The following is a 12791-nucleotide window of genomic DNA, read 5'->3' on the forward strand; positions in this document are numbered from 1 at the left end:
CAAGGATGATGGAAAAAAAAAACTAAAAAGAAAGAAAACTGAAGCAAATGGACCTGACTGTATGTCAACTGAATAAAATAGCCACCCACAAGGGGTGGGGGAATGGAGCCATGGAACTACTGAACAAAGCACTGGGTGGTCCCTAACCTGGGGGCACGGGGCAGGAGCGGGACTAGGAAGAAGGCCTGAACGCCTCTGAGCCGGGTGTTCTGGGGAGGACGGGAGTGAAGCTGGTGGTGTAAAGCTGGTGGTGTGAACACGGCGTTTCTGGAATTATTTTAAATGCACTGCAGGACAAAGCCGCTGAGGCAATAAACGTTTTTGTTGGGATTCAGGGTGTTGAACTGCAGAAGAAAGGTAAAATACTGCAGAGAAAGAGGCAAGGCAGAGCTCAGAGGGTGAGCCCGTGAGTGTGTGCGTACGTGCACGTGTGTGTGTTCCAGTTCCCAAGCTTTGCTGCCAACAGGGTTAGAAGCAAATCACTCTGTAAAGTACCTGCCCACGCCTGACATCCAGAGTCCACTGAGGGAACAAGGACCCAAGACTGATGGCTAGTCTCCGAGCAAGGGCAAGGACAGTGTAAGACAAACAGAATACTCTGTTGGGACAAAAAGGGGTACTAAAAAAAAAAAAAAAAAAAAGGAAAGAGGGGGACCTGGCCAGAGGGGCTCCCAGAGGTCCTATCTGGAGCAAGCTCCCCATGAGTGCAAGTAGGAGGGGATATGCACTGGAAATCACTGGGGGAATGAGCACCAGAGAGCTCCCCCGATCATATCCTCAACACACAGGCGAAAACTGAAGGCTGCTCCTTAGAGAACGAGGGCCGTGTCCTCTGTGGTCCGGCAACCATCAGTGTGTGATGACCACGGTGGAGACTGGTTTGGGCAAGAATCAAACAAGGGTGCCAAATACTGCCAGGCAATTCTGACGAGAAACGAGTAATCGCATGACTCTGAAGACTGTACCCACAGAAGGTTACAAGAGGAAAAATGAACACCACTTTGGTCAAAGTAAGAGGCAGAGGCAAAGGTGACCAAGATGCCCATAGGGCATCACGTGACGTATGACAGGGTGGGGGTAGGGGTGCACCCCGGTGTGACCCCAAGGAGACACCAGCCACGCCAAAACCAACCGCAGTCTGGTCCAGGAAGGCACAGGGTCTCTGTTCTCCAAAACCAAGAAAAAGACAGAGACAGATCAGGTCCAAAAGAGAAGAAGCACACGGACGACAGCCGAGTGCCACGGGATTCTGCTGTGCATCCATGCTGCGGATTAACCAGAGAACGTCCGCTCTGGGTAAGACGTAGGGCAGTTCAGAGCTTGAGGGACGCGGCTCACGGGCAAAGGGCCTGCAAAACCGGCGACAGAGTGACCAGCACAACGCTCGTGGGGCACACGCCTGAGGAAGGGGCCCAGGGGCCCAGCGACACACCGCGCACTGCTCTCACAACCCCACCGTGCTTGCGAGGAACCAGCCCCGCTTACGTTTCTCAGGGCTTCGTACACCGCTCTGAACGCCGGCTGCTTGTCGTCATGGTAAACGCCCCTGTTCCCGTGAAGCACGGAGATGCCTTCCTCCTCAGCCTCCCGGCAGTTGCTTCCATAGATGCAGTGATCTGGGCGGTAATTCCACTGGCACGGGAAAACAAAGAGGCTTTCTACAAAAGACAAGACCAGACAGTGACGCAAAGGCCCCAGATTCCAGAGAATTAACACCCTGCACCGTTCTTACTCTAAAAATACAGCTCTTGCCCCAGCCGCTGAGGCCGTCGGGAGACTGAATCAGCAGGTAAAAAGTCTCTCTCACGCTCTATGAAACTGCCTTTCAAATAAGTAAAATCCATCTGTGGAGCAGTGGTTAAGCCACAGCTGTGGCACCAGCACCCATATCAGAGTGCCTATTCAAATCCTGGCTGCAACTCATGCAATCCAGAGTACCACTAGGATAGGGAGCAGAGAGACCCAACTGCTCGGGTGCCTGCCATTCACGTGGCATATCCAGATGGAGTTTCCGGCTCCTGGTTTCCACTGTACCAGCCCTGCCTGCTGTAGCCATTTGGAGAGTGAACTAGTGGATGAGAGTCTCTGTCTTTTCCCCTCTCTCTCTCTCTTTGACCCTGCCTTTCAAATACATAGACAAATCTTATTTATTTATTTTATTTATTTATTTCAAAGTCAGAGTTACACAGAGAGGAGAGACAGAGAGAAAGAGAGAGGGGTCTTCCATCTGATGGTTCTCTCCCTAGTTGGCCGCAATGGCTGGAGCTGTGCCGATCTGAAGCCAGCGGCCAGGAGCTTCTTCTGCGTCTCCCACACGAGTGCAGGGGCCCAAGGACTTGGGGCATCTTCTACTGCTTTCCCGGGCCATAGCAGAGAGCTGCATAGGAAGTGGAGCAGCTGGGACTCAAACTGGTACCCATATGGGATGCCAGCACTTCAGGCCAGGGCGTTAACCTGCTATGCCACAGTGCCGGCTCCTATTTATTTATTTATTTGAAAGGCAGAGTTACAGTGAGGGAGAAGCTAGGATAGGGACCGGAGAGACTATCTTCTATCCAAACGGTTGCTGCAAAGGAGCCAGGTGTTTCTTCCAGGTGGGTAAAGGGGCCCAAGCACTTGGGTCATCTTCCACTGCTTTCCCAAGTGCATTAGCATGGAGCTGGATAAGAAGTGGAGCAGCCAGGCCTCCAACTGGCACTCATATGGGATGCTGGCACTGCAGGTAGAGGTTTTACCTGCTACGCCACAGCACCGGCCCCAATAAAAAAATCTTTAATAAAATAAAGGTCTTCCAGGAGAAGACCTAAATTGGTGAACAGTATGTTTGATATTTGATTCTTTTAACTAAACTAGTATTTCAGAAAAGTTTTATCCTGCCTTAAACTTAAATACTGCCAACTATTAATACTCACATTAGCCAAAATCAAATAAACTAATTTCTCCCTTTTTTAAAGTAATTTTTGTGATTTTTTTTAACAAATACAAAAAATAAAAATGCAAATGCTTACCTGGATTATGAAAAAACATGATATTCAACAGGTCCTGATCGCCCCATGTGATGTTCAGTTTGTATTTTTTAAGCAATGGCACAAGGATATCTCCCCATCGAAGTCGTGCAGTTGTCATATCATTCTGCCGATAAAAACACCAAAAAGATTCTCGAGCTTTCAGGTTGAAGACGCTTGCAGGACCACCCTTGCCCGTCCTTCCCTGAGCAGCCACTACAAAGCCCACAGAGAAATGCAGACTCCCTCTGTAACAGGGCTCGAGCCGGTGCCCATACGGGATGCTGACACTGCCGGCCAGGGCTTTAACCCACTGTACCGCAGTGCTGGCCCCTACTCTAATTTTTACACCTGCTATTTCTTTCACTTGTCTAACACGGGGGCTTGTTATTCCTCCATGCTGAAAGCTACTAACACAATATCATTCAGCAGTTATGGCAACAGTTACCTCCGTCCTGATTTTAAATGAAAAGCTTCCACTGTTCTCCCTCATTAAACACAGAACTGCTGTCTGAACTGAGACAAATGCACTAAATTATCAGCCATCAATTTATATTTTGTCTTTTCCACAATCAGAAACACCGAACCTCAGCCAGTGCCTTTTGGCCTGGAGGTGGTCACACAGGCTGAGCGTCTCCTTCCCCAAAGGTCTGGGACCAGACACATTGCAAGTAAGGGTTTCCTCGATTTGGGGGTCTTTGCATGGATCACCCAACTGAGCGTCCCTAATTCAGAATCCAGAATTCAATCTGAAACTCTGAGTGCCATTCAAAACTGGATTTAAAAGCCAGCTCATCCTGCAGCTCGCTGTTTAAAAACACAAAGCCGAAAGCCCTGGAAGCAAGCAATAGGGCTGAGAGGGGCTTCGCGGCACTGGAGCTGGGTGGGACCCGAGTCTCCTGCAGCACCCAGAGCACTGCACGTGCTCCCCGGGGAGTGGCTCCGGGCGCTTCAGCGGGTCAATTTCACGTGTCCGCACTGGGACAGAGGGCGGAAGTTAAGAGACTGGGACACTTCTACAGCTGTTCACAAATCACTTTATGCCTGGTCGTCTATTCATATTCTACTTTACGCAAGCATGGGCTCAGGACATACAGGAAATTTAAAGACACTCACTGTTCCTCATACAGTTGGACAAGCATTCTTGTAAGCTCTCCTGCAGTGTTTATAATGAGCACAACAAGGGACAAGTCAAGTGTCCCATGAGTGGGTACAAAATTCACAGTGTTCCTTGACACCAGAAGCCGGGGACCCAGCAGCTCCCACGGGTGAGTTACCCACTCTAAAGCCCTACCCTTCCAGTACCACATTCATGGCTTTCTCCCTCATCTCACAAAGGTCCTTCTCACCCACATCTTCCCTCATCCAAGGGATCGCTCTGAAGTGCTTCCAACAGTTCACTTGTGGCCCAGCTCCTAAAGCGCTCACGAGACTGTCCTTGGCTGCCCATTATCTGCTGAAGGGCTACTTCATGGCAGACATCGTGAGCATGCTCTCAGCACAGTACTGCACAGAATACACACGTGCCCTCCGCAGACAGGCGCGGGAACAGGCAGAAACACTGACACAGTGACAGCCTGCAGGACATGAGACGGGCAGAGGAACAGGCAGAAACGCTGACACAGTGACAGCGGCAGGACATGAGACAGGCGCAGGAACAGGCAGAAACGCTGACACAGTGACAGCCTGCAGGACATGAGACGGGCAGAGGAACAGGCAGAAATGCTGACACAGTGACAGCCTGCAGGACACGAGATGGGCGCAGGAACAGGCAGAAACGCTGACACAGTGACAGTGGCAGGACACGAGACGGGCAGAGGAACAGGCAGAAACGCTGACACAGTGACAGCGGCAGGACACGAGACGGGCAGAGGAACAGGCAGAAACGCTGACACAGTGACAGCCTGCAGGATATGAGATGGGCAGAACAACAGGCAGAAATGCTGACACAGTGACAGCCTGCAGGACATGAGACGGGTACAAAACAGGTAGAACGCTTACACATTGACAGCCGGCAGGACACAAGACAAGCACAGGAAGCCATCATAGACACCCACACAGTGACAGTCACAAACATTCACAAAGTGACAGCCGGCAGCACATGAGATGGGAACAGGAAATCAGCACAAATGCTCACACAGCGACAGTCGCAGCACAGGCGACGGGCACAAATGCTCGCACAGTGACAGCAGGGCACGAGATGGGCACAGAAAACCTACAAGGAAGAATTTCCATGACTGCCTAATACACATTCTTTGAAAAAGATTAAGAAATACTTTAGTGATTTTTAAATTTTTATGTATTTGAAAGGCAGTGAGACAGGTGACCACAATAAACATAGAAAAATCTTCCATCTGCAAGTTCATATCCCAAAGCCAAGAGCTAGGAACTCAATCTGGGTCTCCCACGTGGGTGGCAGAAACCCTGACACTTGAGCCACTACCTCTCGTTTCCCAGGTGTGCAGTAGCTGGAAGCCAGACCAGAAGCAGAGCCAGGAGCAAGAGCCGGAGCCCAAGCACTCCACTAGGGGGTGCAGGTGTCCCAACAGGCATCTTAACCACCAAATGTCAACCCTATGTTAACCTGTTAATAAATGTAACCACAGTACAGCAGGTTGGAACTGAACAGCCATGAACAGTGCGAAACAAGCAGCACACACAGTAAAGCAAATTCAGAACACGGTGGCCTTTCTCCTACATGGGAAATCTTGGGGGCTTCTCTGGTGGTAAAAACCAGTGGGCAAAAAAGAACCACCGGGCAGCAAAGAGGGATCCACTGGAAGCAGCTGGGAGAGTGATTACAAGTAACTCGGCTTCACAGCTAAAGATCTAAAGTTCTGATCTTCCCCCAGAAGCTGCTGAATTGGCAGAAAAACCAAGGCAATGACTGCTATGGATACGGACAGGAAAACAGTCAAAACAAAGATTCACGAGAAAATAAACTAAAAACCAGGATGTGTTTCAACATCATCCCAGCAATCGTTAACGATGGTATCTGAGAATGGGGAGAACAGGACGCTGCTGGTCCCCGGGGACCAGAACAGGGCTGGGGGTGCGGAGCCAGCGTGCGGCCAGCCCGCGCAGCACTCTTTCCCTCGAGTCATGCATGCATGCCAAGGAAGGTGGCTGGAAAATTCAGACTTGCCAACTGGCTTAGGACACGCCACAGACAGAACAGGGGAGGGGAGGGATGCCTGAAATATCCAAGAGCGGTATTACTTGAGCAGGACGGAAGTAAAAAAGGAATAATGGATTTGAACTACATGACTACACTGTAAATTTCAAAAAACAGAAAACACCAAAGGGTGTTGTACCGAATGACGCCTACAGTTCTGTGCAGCACGAAACAGCTGATTCTCAGATGATAATCCTACAGCACCACCTCCTGGTGTAAGATCACTGTGCAGAGTTCAACGGCCAGAAGTAATCATCAAATGTTGATCAGCCAGTAAAACTCAAGGCCTCACAAACTCAAAATACAGGCCCAGCAATGTAGCGTGATGGGTAAAGCCGCTGCCTGCAACACTGGCATCCCACGTGGGCGCCACTTCGTGTCCCGGCTGCTCCACTTCCAATCCAGCTCTCTGCTAGCAGCCTTGGAAAAGGAGTGGAAGACGGCTGGTGTGCCTGTGGCCCTGACACCCACAGGGAAGACCCAGATGCAGCTCCCGGCTCCTGGCTTCACCCTGGCTCAGTCCTGGCTGCTGGGGCTGCTTGGGGAGCGAACCAGCAGTTGGAAGATCTCTCTCTCTCTGTGTGTCTCTTCCTCTAACACTGCCTTTCAAATAAATGAATGAATCCTTAAAAAAAATATTCAAAATAGAATACTAGAGCCACCATGGTACCACAGCAGGTCAGGCAGTTGCTTATGATGCTGGCATTCCTTATCAGGCACCAGTTCAAGTCCTGGCTGCTCTGCTTCCTATGCGGCCCCAAAAGGCAGCAGAAGATGGCCCAAGTGCCTGGCCCCTGCCAACCACTTGGGAGTTACGGCTCCTGGCATCAGCCTGGCCAAGCCCAAGTCGTTGCAGCCACTTAGGGAGTGAACCAGTGGACAGAAGATCTCTTTCTCTCTCTGCCTTCCAAATAAATAAAATAAAAACCAATATTATTGAATATTACTGAAGAATAAAATAAAATACCAAAGTGGGTCAGTGTTAAGAGATTCTCTGTTAAGCAAGAGCAGAGACACAGCACAGTCTCACTCATGCATCCAATTGTGGAGACAACACTGACATGCTATCACGATTCTGGAAGGGTTCAGCGAACATCAGGCACACATCACAAGTTTACCAGGGGGTACCAACAGTCAGACCCACACAGGTGAAACGCTGGCATGCCATGGCAACAGCCGCAGCAGGAGGCTGCCCGTTCCCAAGGAAGAGGACACAGCTCCAGGTGACCACAGTTAACCCGTGCACGTGGAAGCAGATCAGTAACGAGACACTGTCCACCAGAAGCCCAAAGGAAAACACGTGACAAACACAGACACACACACACACACACACACACACACACTCAGGTCATACAGACCCAACAGCCCCTCACACATACACATGTCCTAACCAGTCAGAGATGAGAACGGACAGTCCACACCCCTGGGGGCAAAGCCCCCGTGCCCACTGCTCAGCCACTGTGTTCTCCTCATTCAGCTGCTTCTGCGTGCCAGCACCTGGGCTAAGCAGCTTACCTTTTTTTCTAAGATTTACTTTATTTTATTTATTTGGAAGGTAAAATCGCTCAGAGACAGAGAGAGATCTCCCATCTATGGGGTCATTCCCCAAATGCCAGGAACAGCAGGGGCTGGGACAACACAGAGCCAGGAGCCAGCGACTCCATCCTGGTCTCCCCTGTCCCAGGCACTTGAGCCCTCCCCTGCCGCTTCCCAGGTACACATCAGCAGGAAGCTGCGTGTGAAACACAGGAGCAGGGGCTCACCCCAGGCACCCTGTACCCCAGCACCTGCTCCCACGCTAAACTCTTTAAAAGGATTTCTTTGAAAACAACCGAGCTAAGTCTGCTGACCGTTGCTGTATTTCAGGGGAACAACCTGGTACCAGCAAACCAACTTGCAGTAGCCAAGTGGCATGCAGGTGGCAAAGCTGCACAACTTAGCAAGTGACCACAGGATTCAGACTGCACCATCGGAGGACCTCAACAGTCCTGACTCTTCCACTGACCCCAGAGTGCCAGGTGAGAAACACGCAGGGATCCGGGCTCTACGCCAACTTCCAACAGCGCCAGGACTGCCAGCATTTAGCACGTGTGAGCAGCTGCTCCCAATCACGGAACCCTGACACCCTGCCGTCATCCCTGCCACTCCACAGTGAAGACCGAAGCCCAGAGACGTCTCAGCAGTGGTCCCTGAGCAGGCGCGGTGTGGGGTCCCCCCAGCCCAACAGGCTGCAGAGCCTGCCATGGGCCCCGGGACTGTGTGGCCCTGGGCTGGACCGCACCACTCTGCTGCCACAGATTCCAGGTCAGCACCCGGGGGGACCGGCCCCATTCACAGCCAGGGGGACTGGTACTCCACCCACTCGGTGCCGCCCGGCCTGACCCAGTGGGATGCTCCTCAACCGGAACACTGGACTCCACTTCCCCACGGGCTTCTAGACAAAAAGAACTCCGAGAGCTCAGTACAGTTTTCAAATAAAAGAAAACTGAACTGGAAAACAAACCACTTAGAGGGGCAGGAAAAATGGCCAACACACACCTGCATCAGTCCCCACATCCGACACACACCTGCTCACCTCCCACACTCACCTGCGTCACTGCTCACCTCCCACACACACCTGGGTCAGTGCTCACCTCCCACACACACCTGTGTCAGCACTCACCTCCCACACACACCTGTGTCAGTGCCACCTCCCACACACACCTGTGTCAGCACTCACCTCCCTCACACACCTGTGTCAGTGCTCATATCCCACACACCTGTGTCAGTGCCACCTCCCACACATACCTGTGTCAGCGCTCACCTCCCACACACACACCTGTGTCAGTGCCACCTCCCCCACACCTCTGTGTCAGCGCTCACCTCCCACAACCCTGTGTCAGTGCCACCTCCCTCACACACCTGCACAGTGCTCACCTCCCACACACACCTGTGTTAGCACTCACCTCCCACACACACCTGTGTCAGTGCCACCTCCCACACACACACCTCAGTGCCACCTCCCTCACACACACCTGTGTCAGTGCCACCTCCCTCACACACACCTGTGTCAGTGCCACCTCCCTCACACACACCTGTGTCAACACTCACCTCCCACACATACCTTTATCAGCGCTCACCTCACACACCTGTGTCACTGCTCACCTCCCACACACACCTGTGTCAGTGCCACCTCCCACACACCTGTGTCAGTGCTCACCTCCCACACATACCTGTGTCAGCACCCACCTCCCTCACACAGCTGTGTCAGCACCCACCTCCCTCACACACCTGTGTCAGTGCCACCTCCCACACACACCTGTGTCAGCACTCACCTCCCACACATACCTGTGTCAGCGCTCACCTCCCACACACACCTGTGTCAGTGCCACCTCCCTCACACACCTGTGTCAGTGCTCATATCCCACACACCTGTGTCAGCACTCACCTCCCACACATACCTGTGTCAGCGCTCACCTCCCACACACACCTGTGTCAGTGCCACCTCCCACACATACCTGTGTCAGTGCCACCTCCCACACACACCTGTGTCAGCACTCACCTCCCACACACACACCTGTGTCAGTGCCACCTCCCACACACACCTGTGTCAGTGCCACCTCCCACAACCCTGTGTCAGTGCCACCTCCCACACTCACCTGTGTCAGTGCCACCTCCTCACACACGTCAGTGCCACCTCCCACACACACCTGTGTCAGTTCTCACCTCCCACACACACCTGTGTCAGCGCTCACCTCCCACACACCTGGGTCAGTGCCACCTCCCACACACCTGTGTCAACACTCACCTCCCTCACACACGTGTGTCACACACTCACCTCCCACACACCTGTGTCAGTGCCACCTCCCACACACACCTGTGTCAGTGCCACCTCCCACACACACCTGCACAGTGCTCACCTCCCACACACACCTGTGTCAGTGCTCATATCCCACACACACCTGTGTCACTGCCACCTCCCACACACCTCTGTGTCACTGCCCACCTCCCACACATGCCTGCATCAGCGCTCACCTTGAAGTATTTGCGGCGCATCCGGGTCATGTTCATCAGCATCACCCCGGAGTTCACCCCGGTCTCCCCGTAGTACGGGTGTCTGGCGAAGCGGTTGTACCATCCGATTCGAGGTTCCTCGTGTTCTGGGGCCATCGCAGCAATTTGTGTGGAATTAAATTTCTTTAGTAAAGACCAGATATCATCAACAGGCCGTAAAAAAAGGATATCAGTGTCGACATACAATAGTGAGTCAACTTCCTTCAGGATTAACTATGAGGAAAGACATTGGAATGATTAACAATAATAAGCCTAGGAATTTAACAAAAGACAACAAAAGAGGTTTTACTTGTAAAAGAATTACCTAAGACATTAAGCTAACTTAAATAAACTTCCAAAAAATACACTGTCCTACACCTGTCACTTTGACAGCATACACGAGGAAACGGTGCTGATGTGCACACAGGCTGAGCACCCCCTGACCTGCAAACCAAGACCGTCTGAGCCCCGACAGGAACGCCCAGGGAGCTGTGGACTTGGGGCACTGCAGACTTGCGGATCAAGGCCACCCAACCTGAGTTTCAAAATCCAGAACACTCCAAAATCTAAAGGGAAGCGAGGGAAACAAACCGGAATGAAAACCTGCAACCACAACGGGGACGCAGAAAGTGACAAGCGAGGAAATGTTCCAGTAACAGAAAACGTCGACCTGGGGGGAGCTGCGTCCCAGACCCGGGCTCCGCAGACAGACGTAGGAACCAGCGCACGCTGCCGGGGGCTCCTGTGCTAGCATGGGTACCGCTGACCCCCGGCCCCTCCCTCCGTGCACACAGTCCCCTACGAATCACAGCGTCTCAGGGAGGTGGCAGGGCTGCGCTTCCCCGGAGCGGCTCAGTCTCCAGCGCGTGCCTTCCAGGGGGCCTCACAGGGCTCTCTGCCCTCTGCCTCACCCACGTCCCTCAGGTCTAGCACCCTGCCACCCTGCGCGCACGGTGTGTCCTAGTCTGTTAGTGACATTCGGTGGAGAGGCCAGCCTGAAGCTTCCCAGTTAGGAACACGACGAGAACAGGGGCCTGACCCTCACTGTGATGCAACGGAAGTGTAGCCAGCACGTCCCCGGCGGCCACGAGGCCGACGTCACCGTGGCTCTGGAGTTCACGGCGGGCTGACGCAATGGCTGAGGAAAAGATGGGATCTCGCAGGGCTTCAGAGTTAGGATGCTCAACCCCCGAGCTGCGGGGCCTCCCTCTGCTCCTGTCTCTCTCTCGGCCTTCCAGATACATACAAAAACTGTACGGGCTTGGAGAAGTGTGTGGCTGGCTGTTCCTGCCACGGACACCCTGCTCCTGCGCTGGACACACGCTGACCCAGCCAGTGTGTCGGCGGGAAGTGCCACGCTCAGGATCGGAGCTGCAGGGCTGAGGAGCTACCTGCTCTGGGGACGAGGGACTGGCACGGTTTGCGTCCCTTCTCTTCGCCCATCTCCAAGGAAGGGACACTCAGCCAACAAGCTCATCACCAGGAAAAGCAGAGCACCGGTTTGTGCGACTATGACCGAAAAGCAGCAGAAGCGACAGCAGAGGGTGAGGACAGTCCCACAGGTTTCAAGTATTCTATCGCAGAACTTAGAATCCCACATAGGAATTTAACTGGACGAGCCCCGGCGCTTTCCTTCGGTCACTCGTGGTTTTCGGGTCCCAACTCTGGTGATTTCTGGTCCGAGCCCTGACTGCAGGTTGGACACGGGCAGCCTGCCTGTCCTGCTCAGTGCTGCCCAGCCAGCAAGCCGGCACAGAAGGTGGGCACGACACAAGCCGGCGTCACCAGTCATGCAGATGTGACACTGCAGCAAGTGAACACGCAATTCAATATGAAAACACAGAAACCTACTTCAGAGAGTGTCTGAAATTTCTTATGCTTGTTAACTGATCTTCACCCCTTATTTGCAAGCTTTTCATGGTGGATGGGGAGACGGGAAGACCCTGCCCCCACCTGTTTTTAGGTGCAGCAGCAGACACTGGCTAGGCTGACACGGGTATCAGAGTTCTAACTTGAGGGGCCGGCGTCGGTGACATAGCAGACAGAGCTACTACCTGTAACACCGGCATCTCACATGGGAGCAGGTTCGAATCCTGGCTGCTCCACTTCCAACCCAGCTCCCTGTTAATGGCCTGGGAAAAGCAGCAGAGGGTGGCCCAAGTGCTTGGGCCCTGCCACACCCATAGAAGACCCAGATAAAGCTCCTGGCTCGTGGCTTTGGCCTAATTCCTGGTCATTATGGCCATCTATGGGATGAACCAGCAAGTCAAAGACCTCTCTAACTCTTCCTTTCAAAATAAAAAAGATCAATCTCTTAGGAAAAAAACCTAGCTTGAATTTAAAGCTCACTGACACCCAGGTTTCTTAATCCCTAAGGATTACTTTAATCTATTTAGCAATAGCAAGCAACTCAAAATTCTCCCCCATAACTCATACTTTCCAGAAATGTGTATACTTCTTAACTCAGTTTTTCCATCATCATAAATATTTTTAATCCTTTTAAACACAAAAAAATTTAAAATTAGTCTGAACAACGTCTGTAAATTCTAGAACTGTGCATGAAATCAACTCAAAAAGGA

At 52.4% G+C, this 12791-nt stretch overlaps 1 protein-coding gene across 3 annotated transcripts in view; it reads right to left on the minus strand.

The window, feature by feature from the left end:
- GXYLT1 (glucoside xylosyltransferase 1) overlaps window positions 1-12791 on the minus strand; it is a 39488-nt gene that overhangs the window by 4271 nt on the left and 22426 nt on the right. For 2 of the 3 annotated variants that reach the window (XM_051850959.3, XM_051850958.3), the window contains 3 exons: window positions 10195-10446; window positions 3009-3132; window positions 1486-1658 (listed from right to left, as the gene is read on the minus strand). In XM_051850959.3, the coding sequence (XP_051706919.1) occupies window positions 1486-1658; window positions 3009-3132; window positions 10195-10446 (549 nt within the window). Of the gene's footprint in view, window positions 1-1485; window positions 1659-3008; window positions 3133-10194; window positions 10447-12791 lie in introns of those variants that run through there. The other variant, XR_016213173.1, reaches the window with a different exon arrangement.

This window comes from Oryctolagus cuniculus, chromosome 9 (genome assembly GCF_051225735.1).
Source record: "Oryctolagus cuniculus isolate XC-2025 breed Fujian yellow rabbit chromosome 9, ASM5122573v1, whole genome shotgun sequence".
Classification (NCBI taxonomy): Eukaryota; Metazoa; Chordata; class Mammalia; order Lagomorpha; family Leporidae; genus Oryctolagus; species Oryctolagus cuniculus.